Consider the following 12,852-nt stretch of genomic DNA (forward strand, 5'->3'; position numbering starts at 1 on the left):
TATACTGATCATATATACTGATCATATACAATATACTGATCATATATACTGTATACTGATCATATACAATATACTGATCATATATACTGTATACTGATCATATATAATATACTGATCATATATACTGTATACTGATCATATACAATATACCGATCATATATACTGAATATATACAATTTACTGATCATATACAATATACTGATCATATATACTGTGTACTGATCATATACAATATACTGATCATATATACTGTATACTGATAATATATAATATACTGATCATATATACTGTATACTGATCATATACAATATACCGATCATATATACTGATTATATACAATTTACTGATCATATACAATATACTGATCATATATATTGATCATATATTAATGTACTGATCATATATACTGATCATATACAATATACTGATCATATATAGTGATCATATACAATATACTGATTGTCTATACACCCCCTGTAGATGGGTGTATGGTGGGATGTGTGTCCAGGGAGGAGATCTCTCCCCTCCTCCTCCTCCTCCTCCTCCTCCCCATAGATGGGATTAGAATGCTGCAATCACAGAGGATTAGATTGCCCAGAAATCAGCGGATTGCCCGTCCGCCGTCCTTCCTCCTCCATCCCTGTGTACGGGTCCCATAGGGAGCGCCGATCCCTCCTCCTCCTTCCTCCGCCCAGCTGTCAGGGCAGACATGGGGGAGATCCCGAACCTGGTGAAGATCGCGGTCTCCCTGAAGATTCAGCCCAATGACGGCCCGGTGTATTTTAAGGTGGACGGACAGAGGTTCGGCCAGAACCGGACCATCAAATTACTGACCGGGGCCAAGTACAGGATCGAGGTGGTACTGAAGCCCGGAGCGCTGAAAGCAACGTAAGTACCGGAGCCGTGTGCTGCCATTGTGGGGATGCTGAGAGCAATCACTGCAAGGTAAGACCGGGCAGCTGCAGCGGCCAATCAGCAGTCAGCTCTGACTACTCTTCCTTCTGGATATAGCTGAATGCCACCATCTGATTGGTCGCTGCTGCAGCAGCTGGCATCTTCTTACCCCCTGGCATTGCCTAGAACAGCCCTAGGGATATATGAAGGGGGGTGACTGTGCTGAGCTGTCATAGAGATAGAAGGCTGACAATACACAGCACTGTACACATCATCAGGGCCTATAGGGCATCAGGAGGAGATCTGCAGACATGATCTAGCAGAAAATCCATAGTATAGGGCAGTCCAATGTCTTATAAGGTGCACTGTGGGGGCATTTCCAATCCATACAATGTATGAGATGGATATATCTACTGGGAGGACTGGAGGAGGAGGAGGATTCCAGGATCAGCTGACAGCGGGGCGCACAGATGTTGCAGGATTTTCAGATTTGCATTCATAGGATGGGAGTGGATTCCATCATGGAGGATCCTGTACATTCAATGGAGGATGATCATGTGACCAGGGGGAGGATAACACACTATATTGTATTCTATAGAAGTGTCATACAATAGTACAAAGTGTATGTCATCTTCATCCTTCTATTCAGAACTCCAATCATGTCACCTGCCTACCTTTTAGATATGTTTTGTTGTTTTAACCCTAAGAGCCAGTTCATATCAGAACACAGAGCAAATGCCCTGCCTTTACAATCTTCTGCAGGTGCCAACAGCACCCCAAATGCAGATCGCAAACGCTGTGTATTTGCAGACACCAAATCGCACGGTACCACAGTACTACGTTTACTGCATGCCGCTGCAATTTGCAGCCCATTCAAATGAGGCCTTATTTACACTTTCAATTGAGGGGCGGTAAAACTCCACAGCTGAGCTACGTTTTTACCACCCCTCAACCACTCCCGCCTTACACCTGGGGATGTACACGCGCTAGTCATGTGAAACACGCTACCTCCTTTTCCTTGTTTGTACCATTCTAGTGCTGTTTTTACATTTTGGAAAATAAACCTCATCCCATTATGTATAGGAGTGCGGCCATCCTTCATTGACTCTACACAGGTACACATGCTTTACTTTGCATCAGAAAATATACCCCTTGGTGCAGTTGTCCGGTATAGGGGGTAAAAGAAGCAATGAGGAGGCAATCTAACGCCATCTCACTGCCTGTCTATTGCTGTCTGAAGAGCGATCTGAACACGGATCAGACTTCAAACAGCAAAGCAAGTGTAAATGAACCCTACACACTATACAACTTTTATTGTTCAATTTCTTTTAGATTTACCTTCAACTATGTAGTACAAGGGCCTGCCTGATTGCATTCAAATTGAAAGTGTTTAGGTTTGACCTCCTATTATATGGTTTTGGTAAATCTAAAGAAAATTTATATTTTTAGATTATATTTATCCAGCTTAGATTGCAATGCACATGATATGAATTTCAGCTGAACAATCAGACAAAACTCGTTACAAGGGGCGGCCCTGTCGGCAACCTCCCCGCCCAACATCTTTGAGTAATAGAAGGAGTGTGCAGACAATAATCACATCGCTGCAACATAGGATCCGACTTGTGAGACCCCGACTGGGATGACATATGTATCCAATGTTTCCCTATGAGAGCCGTCTTATCTGATATACACAAGTCTATCTGACTTTAGAAGAGGTTCCTGTACTACTTTGGTCCAACTTGGGTGCGATGTCAGCCCTACAGGCTCCTAAATGGCATCCAAGTCGGATCGAGTTGGAAGGAAGTCGCAGGCAAAATCGTACGACTTTTGCCATCACAGCAGTGTGTACTGAGCCTCAAACAGCAGCTGCAGCCAATCAGATGCAGCCGCTGTTTCAGTATTCAACCAGATGCTGGCTGATGGAGATCTCTCCATGTGTGCTGTATAGCATGGAAGGAGAAATCTGTTGGTTCAGCCCACAAAATAATCTGTGCGTCTGTATACCAAGTTTAATGCTTCATGTACTTTTGCGACAGTCTTTGCTGCCCCTCTGAGGTAGATCACTTTTCAGGGGCGTTTGACAGGCGGTGAGTAGGTGATATGTCGCCTCCTCACCGCCTGTATTATCCTCTAAATGCAGAGCCACCACCACACAACCACGTGCATCATATGTGGTTTCAGGCCGTTTGCAGCATGGTCCCATTCACTTAGGGCCAGTTCACACCACATGCAGTCCAGTGCGTTTTTTTTCTGCATCAAAAACGCATGGAAAGTAGGTTATATGGTTTTCAATGGCTTAGTGGTTCCAGTGCGTTCCAGTTCCAGAAAAAAAAGTAGAATGTACTGTATTTTTTTCTGCACTGGACTGTACTGGAATGCTGTAAAATGCATAAAAAAGGCACCGGAACGCACCTAAATGCACCAAAAATGCACTGCACACACTTGTCCTTATTTAAGGTTAAGAAAAAAGAGGGGGGGGGAAAGCACTAGACCGCATGAAAAACTCACCAAAAACGCATCAAAAATGCACTGGAATGCATTTAAAAACGCGCATGCAGAAAAGGACCTGGAACGCATCCGGACTGCTTTCTATGGTGTGAACTGGCCCTTAAAGTGGACCTTCAGTCATTTTCATCTTTCCATCTATTAAATCTTCTGCCCTTGTTGTTTTAACTTTAGATAGTAAAACATTTTTTTTTCTGCCAGTAAATACCTTATACAGCCCACTTCCTGTTTCTTGTTTAGTCATTAGCTTAGGCTTATGACATCATGCACAGCTCTCTCTTTCACTCTCGTGAGAGTTTATCAGAAAGGGAAGGGTGAGTCATAGGAGGGCCAATGAGAGCCGCAGAGCTGGAGGTGTGCCTCTGTGTAAATCCAGGAAGTGAACAGGCAGCAGCTTCAGCTGCCCACAATTTGAAATGGATGCAGCCAGACTCAGTGGAGGGAGATTTCTGCAGCATATTTGGCAAGTACAGAATCACAGTATATATAAAATAATATGCAGAGTGGTTGGAGGGAAGCTTCAGAATGGCAAAGATGGTTTTATTACAAATTATGTGAGCAGATTGCAGTTCCTCTTTAACCACTTCAGCCCCTGAAGAATTTACCCCCTTCCTGACCAGGCCATTTTTTTTTTGCAATACGGCACTGCGTCGCTTTAACTGACAATTGCGCGGTCATGTGACGTTGTACCCAAACAAAATTTATGTACTTTCTTTTTTCCACAAATAGATCTTTCTTTTGGAGGTATTTGATCACCTCTGTGGTATTTATTTTTTGCACTATAAACAAAAAAAGTGCGACAATTTTGAAAAAAAAACACAATATTTTGTACTTTTAGCTATAATAAATATCCAAAAAAAAAAATGTCTTCATCAGTTTAGGCCAATATGTATTCTTCTATATATTTTTGGTGAAAAAAATTGCAATAAGCGTATATTGATTGGTCTGTGCAAAAGTTATAGCGTCTACAAAATAGGGGATAGAGTAATGGCATTTTTATTATTTATTTATTTATTTGTTTACTAGTAATGGCGGCGATCGGTGATTTTTTTTTTTTTTTTTTTTTAGGCAGGACTGCGACATTGCGGCAGACAGGTCGGACACTCCCAGCCATTAGAGCTCACCCCCACCATCACAGGATTGAGCTCTCAAACCCCGGCCCATGGGTGGTCCACTATCTCCTCCGTTGCTCAGAGTGTGGGGGTTTGAATCAGCTGGCAGTGACTTAGCAACAAGACAGGGATGATGCCATTTCTTGGAGTTTTTCAGTCAGGCTTCAGGAAGTAGTTAATAGCCCACACCTACAGCAAAGGCCTTTTTTAACTTTGGTCTATTTTGCACAGTTTGTTTTTATCTACAGGTGCCCCTTACCTAAATTGGCATTTTTTTGATAGAGGTAAACTATCCCTTTAAAAGAAGATTCTCTCTTTTTTTTTTTTTTTTTTTTTAATGGGGGGGGGGGTACTCTTAACTGCTTAAGGACCAGCCGCCGCAGTTGTACTTGTACTGCGGTAATGTGACTCGATCCCGTGAATCGCGTCATTTTACACCGGCTTATACACGGCGTGCACCCACTGACCAGCAGGGTGGGGTGGACTCGATGTCCGCCGGCCACCCGCGATTGTTCCCCGCAGTGACAGAACAGGGATCTGCCTGTGTAAACAAGGCAGATCTCCGCTCTGACAGGGGAGATCATACAGATCCCTTCTTTCTGCTATGCAGGAAGACAGATCAGTGTGTTTCTCCAATCACACAGTCCCCCCACACAGTTAGTAAACACTCCCAGAGAACACATTTAACCCCTTGATCGCCCCTGATGTTAACCCCTGCCCTGCCAGTGTCATTAGTACAATAACAGTACATATTTTTAGCACTGATTACTGTAATAATGTCACTGGTTCCCCCAAAAAGTGTCAGAAATGTCAGTTAGGTGTTCAATCTGTCCGCCGCAATGTCGCAGTCCCGCTAAAAATCACTGATCACTGCCACTACTAGTAAAAAAAAAAAAATGCCATAAATCTATCGTCTATTTTGTAGACACTATAACTTTTGCGCAAACCAATCAATATATGCTTATTGCAATTTTATTTTATTTTTGTTACCAAAAAATATGTAGAAGAATACATATTGGCCTAAACTGATGAAGAAATTCGTTTTTTTACTAATATATCTAGATATATATATATATATTATTATTATTATTATTGCAAAAAGTAAAAAATATTGTGTGTTTTAAAAAAAAAAAATTGTCGCTCTTTTTTTGTTTATAGCACAAAAAATAACAAAAAACGCAGAGGTGATCAAATACCACCAAAAAAAAGCTCTATTTGTGGGAAAAAAAGGATGGGAATTTAGTTTGGGTACAGCATCGCATGACCGCGCAATTGCCAGAAAGCAACGCAGTGCCGTATCGCAAAAAATGGCCTGGTCATTAAGGGGGGAAATCTTCTGGTCCTTAAGTGGTTAAATTTAAAAATCTTGGACTTTCACTTTAAAAGTCACTGGGGGGAATTCAGCAAAGCTGCTGTGCCCCTTTTCTGGAGTTAATCCCTCATGTTAACGCATTGCGCCAAATTCATAAAGCATCTGCAACACTTTTGGTTCTGATAGCGACTTGTGTGCCAAATTAAGGTAGTTGTAAATTGCTTTTACATTGAGATGCACTGAATGCTCCAAATTCGAAATAAAATCCTGTCCCCGGAATTCATAAAAACTGGCGCAGGCAGATTTTGCGAAATTGTCTCTCATGCATTCTAAAATGAAGAATGCGCCAAATTCACACAATTCTGGAACTTGTACTTGAATTTGGCTTATCCTGCACCACTTTTAGAATGCACAAGAGACACATTCACACTAGAACTGTAGGTGAATTGAACAGGAACGCTGTGCAGTTCCTGTGCGCTTCACATGCAAGTCTGTGCAGATGCGATTTCAGCCCCATTCATTTTGAATGGTCTGAAAACGCACTGCACCAAAAGTAGTGCATCCACTACTTTTTGAAACATGCGGCAACCGCATTGCACGGTACTTTTGTACCATACGATCCAGGCAGGTTTGGGCAAACGCAATGCGTTTGGGGTGTTGTTAACTTGAACTGACCCCTGCAGCAGATCAGAATGCGTGCGGGAAGCCACGTGGGTATGTGGTTTTCCCGCACTGCATTCCAGTGTAAACGTGTCTTGAGACAGTTTTTCTCTGTAGGCCAAAAGAGAGTTGACCCTAATTAGCTCCACTATTACATTTGTATTCAATGCGACACAGTGTAAAAGTGATGCATTTTTGAACTACCTGAATATGGTGGACGAGTCACTGTCAGAAAAGTGAATCCCCCCCCCCCTCCGTATCTTAGAGCCCTTTCACACTGAGGCGGGGGCGGCGTCGGCGGTAAAACGCATAGGGGGGTAAAACCGCCCCTATTATTAGCGGCATTTTACCGGCGGTATGCGGCCTCTAGCGGGGCGGTTTTACCCCCCGCTAGCAGCCGAGAAAGAGTTAAATACCACCGCAAAGCGCCTCTGCAGAGGCGCTTTGCCGGCGGTATAGCCGCGCCGTCCCATTGATTTCAATGGGCAGGAGCGGTAAAGGAGCGGTATACACTCCGCTCCTTCACCGCTCCGAAGATGCTGCTGGCAGGACTTTTTTTACCGTCCTGCCAGCGCATCGCTCCAGTGTGAAAGCCCTCGGGGCTTTCACACTGGAATGAAAGTAGCGGCACTTTCGGGTCGGTTTGCAGGCGCTATTATTAGCACAATAGCGCCTGCAAACCGCCCCAGTGTGAAAGGGCTCTTATGAAAATGGAGCTAATTAACCACTTGCCTACAGGGCACTTTCACCTCATTCCTGTTCAGGCCAGTTTTCAGCTTTCGGCGCTGTCACACTTTGAATGACAATTGCGCAACACTGTACCCATATGAAATAATTATAATTTTTCCCCACAAATAGAGCTTTCTTTTGGTGGTATGTAATCACCAGTGGGCTCACTGTGCAGGGATGGACCTGTCAGAGCCCCGCTCTCCTCTATGTGGGATTGGATGAAAATGGACCGCTTGTCTGTTTTCATCCGATCCGCTAGACCAGGGATCTCCAAACTACGGCCCTTCAGCTGTTGTGGAACTACACATCCCATGAGGCATTGTAGAACTCTGACATTCACAGACATGACTAGGCATGATGGGAATTGTAGTTCCTGAACAACTGGTGGGCCATAGTTTGGAGACCCCTGCGCTAGACGGATAGAAAATAGGGTTTCCTTCCCTCTGCATTTAGCGGATCAGATGCCACCGGACATGTCACCGCTGACGTGCGTCGCTCCATAGAGGGTCTGTTTATGTCTGCCTGAAAAACTGACAAGTCTGTATGTGTGGAAGAGTCCTTACTTGTATATGTTGATGAAATGTTTCCAATTATGTGTGGGGGGGAAAGAGAGGCAATCGTAGGGCAAAAACGTCTCAATGTTTATTCAATTTGATACAAAGTATTCCACTTACATTTGGTGTGTGTCCACCTGACACTAAGGATAAATGCTCACCCTAAGTGCTGGTTTACACAGGAGCTACCCGACTTACAGTGCGACTTTGCACGGCGATTTGGAGGCGACTTCAGCGTGACTTCAGTGCGACTTAAAGTTGCCTCCAGGACAGGCGACTTTGGTTGTGGCCAATCACAGAATAATCAGCTCTGTGGGAGGGAGGGGGTTGCCTGGGTAAATTATTTTCTTTTTCCTGTAAAGTCGCTTCAATATAGATGGAGATCTGACTTGGAGGCAACTTCCATTGAAATCTATGGGTACAAGTCGCCTAGAAGTCACCTTGAAGTAGTACAGGAACCTTTTCGGAAGTTGGAGCAACTTCAGTAGTGTACATTAAGACGGCTCTCATTTACTTCTATGGCATTTCTTATGTCCAGCAACTTAGGGAGACTTGAGGACTTACAAGTCGGATCCCAAGTCGATGTAGTGTGAACCGGCACTGAGACTCTGTATCACATGGATTGATTTTAAAGCGGACCTTCAGTCATATTTTCATTTTTTCATCTATTAAATCTTCTGCCGTTGTTGTTTTAACCTTGGATAGTAAACCTTTTTTTTTCTTCCAGTAAATTCTTTATACAGCCCACTTCCTGTTTCTTGTCTGGTAAAAAGCTTAGGCTTATGACATCATGCCCAGCTCTCTCTCACTCTCGTGAGAGTTTGCCAAGAAGGGAGGGGGGATGAGTCATAAGAGGGCCAATGAGAGCTGCAGAGCTGGAGTTGTGCCTCTGTGTGTCTGTGCAAATCCAGGAAGTGAACAGACAGCAGCTTCAGCTTCCCACAGTTAAAGGGGTTGTAAAGGTAAAAGTTTTTTCACCTTAATGCATTCTATGCATTAAGGTGAAAAAACATCTGACAATACCGCCGCCCCCAGCCCCCCATTTTACTTGCCTGACCCCTCGAAAGTCCCGCGCTCGCTCCCGACATCCTCTTCGCCACTCAGCCTGGCCGCTGATTGGTTACAGTGGATGGATTGAAAGCAGCGCAGCCATTGGTTCGCGCTGCTGTCAACCACATCCAATGACGCGGCGATGAGGGGGGCGGGGCCGAGTGATACAGTGAGCAGCTATGGCTGCCGACTGTATCGCGGGAGCACGCCCGCAAGCACTCAACACCATGCGAGGGCATGAAGGTGTTGAGTCTTTGCAGGGGGAACCGAGACAGCCATCGAGGGACCCCAGAAGACCAGGTTTGGGGCCACTCTGTGCAAAACAAGCTGCACAGTGGAGGTAAGTATAACATGTTTGTTATTTTAAAAAAAATAAAAATTTCCTTTAGTGTTCCTTTAAAATGGATGCAGCCAGACAGGGGCGTAACTAAAAATAGTAGGGCCCCATAGCAAAATGTTGTATGGGGTCCCCATGCAAACAGCCCCCCCCCCACAGCTGCCCTAGTATCAATGCAGCGTGACCTGTGCCACATATAGCGTGACCTGTGCACAATGCAGCGTGACCTGTGCCCCATACAGCGTGACCTGTGCCCCATACAGCGTGACCTGTGCCCCATACAGCGTGACCTGTGCCCAATGCAGCGTGACCCGTGCCCCATGCAGCGTGACCCGTGCCCCATGCAGCGTGACCCGTGCCCCATGCAGCGTGACCCGTGCCCCATGCAGCGTGACCCGTGCCCCATGCAGCGTGACCCGTGCCCCATGCAGCGTGACCCGTGCCCCATGTAGCGTGACCTGTGCCCCATACAGCGTGACCTGTGCCCCATACAACTCTGCACAGGTGAGGCTGTATGGGGCACAGGCAGACCAGGCTGTATTGGGCACAGGCAACGCTGTATTGGGCACAGGTCACGCTGCATTGGGCACAGGTCACAGCTTGCCTCTTCCTCTCCTCTCTCTTCCCCTGGCTGGGAGACTGTGCCGGCGGTGCTCTCATCCTCACTGGGCCCCACTTGGCTGCGGGCCCCATAGCGCCCGCATGGGTCGCTATGGTGGTAGTTACGCCCCTGCAGCCAGACTTGGTGGAGGGAGATTTCTGTAGCATATTTGGCAAGTAAAGAATCACAGTAGATATAAAATAATATGCAAAGTGGTTAGAGGGAAGCTTCAGAATGGCAAATTTATGTGAGCAGACTGCAGTTCCTCTTTAAGCTTGGGTGTCTGCAGCTCAGGGAGTATGTGGTGTCATCCGCCTGCTCAGCGGGGATCAGGGGGGCGGAGTCCGCCAAACAGGTGTGTGAAGGGGCCTAATGCCGCGTACACACGGTCGGGAAACAGGAAATGTTGGATGTGAGCTTGTTGTCGGAAAGTCTGACTGTGTGTATGCTCCATCGAACATTTTCTGTCGGAATTTCCGCCAAGAGATGTTTGATAGCAGGTTCTCAAATTTTCTGCCAACAAAACTTGTTGTCGGAAAGTCCGATTGTGTGTACACAAGTCCGTCGCACAAAAGTTCACGCATGCTCGGAATCAAGCAGAAGAGCCGCACTGGCTGTTAAACTTTATTTTTCTCGGCTTGTCGTACGTGTTTAACGTCACCGCAAATTTTTGGCCAACATTTGTGTGATTGTGTGTATGCAAGACAAGTTTGAGCCAACATCCTTCGGACAAAAATCCAGGGTTTTGTTGTCGGAAAATCCGATTGTGCGTATGGGGCTTATGAGGCAAGAAGTGACACATTTTGACTTTATTTTTCACTTTCCTTTTTTTCTCCCTCATACTAATTTACAATTGCATTATTTTCAGCATAACACGTGGGAGCCAACAATAAGTTAATAATTTGCACAAGTTGAACATTTTGCACTCGATGTGACTTTTATTATTTATGCACTTTTTTTGAAGTTCTACAAATACTAGTTTTGCACTTTACATGGACTTACTTATTCAAGAACTTGGTACATTATACAATATTTTGTGCACCTGCAGCCATTTATGATGTTATAGATTTGAAGTTTTGGTACTTTTATTAATTCCATTTTTTTCACAAGAAAGACATTTTTCATGCACTTTTAAAGCGGAGGTTGTGTGATTTCTTCTTGGGTTTAATCTGTTTACAAGAAACGGTATTATGATGGTATAGCACGGTTACATACACATTTCCTACATATATTTTCAGTTAGTAACTGCAGCTTGGTATTTAATACACAGATTGTATGTGTTGTTCCATTTTAGCGCAGATCACATTTGCGTTATAGTTTTTTACACATTAGAGGGTTTACATATACTATAAGGCAATGGGTCCAAAAGCATAAAAGGAATTTGCACGTCTTACATTGTCATGCAAAGTGTGTGCATATGTGCCTTGCACATTTTTTCAGTTTGTGTATTAAAGCAGAACTTCACCAAAAAGGGGAAGTTCCACTTGTTTGCATCCCCCCTCTCCACTGCCACATTTGGCTTTTTTTTGGGGGGGGGGGTACTTGGTTTTGACAGGTACCCGCTCCCACTGCCAGTCAGATGCACCGGAAGCCAGAATCTGAGACAGAAGTTCAGCCTCCCTCCCTCCTTCCCCTACAGTCTTCTGTGACACATCCCCGAAGCAGTGGCAGCTGGTGGGTTCTTCTTTTGGGGGGGGGGGGGGGGGAGAAAACAAACAACACCCCCCGATGTAGTGGCACAGCACTAAAACGGTACCCCCCCCTCGCGGGTGGTCCAGCACTTACCCGCTCGTGTGGTGGGGCTGTGGTATCCTCTACTGGAGTGCGAGCAGCAGCCACGGCGGCTCCGGTGTCCGCTCCTCCAGCTTCCTCCGCCATGTGTTTCCTCTTCCGCCAAAGCGCTAGGCATCCAAAAGGATCGCTTGACACTTTGGGCAATTTGGAAACGGGTCTCACAGATCTGCCTCCTGATTGGCGGGAAGGAACTTTAGTGTGATAACGAAAATTAATTTGCTATGGTCACACAACTGGGTGGCATCAGAGCGCAATGCTCTGTGCTCCGAGGCCACCCTTTTTTTGAAGCCTATTAGAGCTTCTGGCTCTAATCAGGTGTTTTAAAAATACACCCACCCTGCATTGGAACCCATAGTCCGGCGTCACTGATATGTAGATCAGGGGACCTGACGCATGGATAGGGGAGGCGGCACCCCAAGTGCCCTCTATGGATGGGCCGCCACTACCCAAAAGACTACGGGACCATTTACAAGGCTCTGCGTGGCTCACACGTGTACAGTAGGAAATGGGATGTGAAGCCTCAAAGCTTCACTTCCTGTTTCCCTTACTTGAGATTCCAGCACCTTCACCCGAAGCCGATTAAAGAATTGGCTCCAGTGAGGACATCGCTGGATCCCTGGACAGGTAAGTGTCCTTATATGAAGCTCCTCTTTAGGTGGGTTTTTAAGTGGAAAATTAGATAAGTGAGATGGGGCATTTATCTGACTTGTGGAAGAGTTTGAAAGGTCAGAAGAGTTAGTATTTTCTTCTTGTTTATCAGCACAAGCTTATCCAATGTCATTGTTGGGACCTGAGGATTAATGTGATTGTATCCCCCCCCTTATTTTTTTTAATTAGATAACAAACATGTTATATTTACCTGCTCAATGGCCTTGCACAGAGCAGCCCCAATCCTACTCTTCTTGGCTCCCCCGCGGGCGCTCCTGGCTTCCCCCTCCCCATGCCAAGTGCCCACAATAGCAATCCACTTGCTATGGGGGCACTCATGTGGACTCGCTCATTAGCCAGCTTTGTGTTTTCTTAATAGACACACAGAGTGTGGCTTGGCCCCGCCCCCTGCTCCCTCCTCACTGGCTCTGATGTCTTCGAGCCTATGAGGGGAGCGGCTGCTCTCATGCGCATCACTGGATTGGAATTGGCCTCAGGTTAGTATGGGGGGGGCAGCTGCACTCAAACTTTTTCCCTAATGCAGAGAATGCATTCAGGTAAAAACCTTTAGCCTTTACAACCACTTTAAACTTTAACCCCTTCCCGACCGGCGCACGCCGATGTACATCGGCAGAATGGCACGACTGGGCAAATGG

At 45.6% G+C, this 12,852-nt stretch overlaps 1 protein-coding gene across 1 annotated transcript in view; it reads left to right on the forward strand.

Annotated features, from left to right (window-relative positions):
* The first annotated feature begins 509 nt into the window (after nt 1-509).
* CNRIP1 (cannabinoid receptor interacting protein 1) overlaps nt 510-12,852 on the forward strand; it is a 64,611-nt gene continuing 52,268 nt past the window's right edge. The window contains exon 1 of the mRNA XM_073628224.1: nt 510-888. Within this exon, the coding sequence (XP_073484325.1) occupies nt 710-888 (179 nt within the window). The 5' untranslated portion in view covers nt 510-709. The remainder of the gene's footprint in view (nt 889-12,852) is intronic.

Source organism: Aquarana catesbeiana, linkage group LG04, assembly GCF_042186555.1.
Source record: "Aquarana catesbeiana isolate 2022-GZ linkage group LG04, ASM4218655v1, whole genome shotgun sequence".
Taxonomy (NCBI): Eukaryota; Metazoa; Chordata; class Amphibia; order Anura; family Ranidae; genus Aquarana; species Aquarana catesbeiana.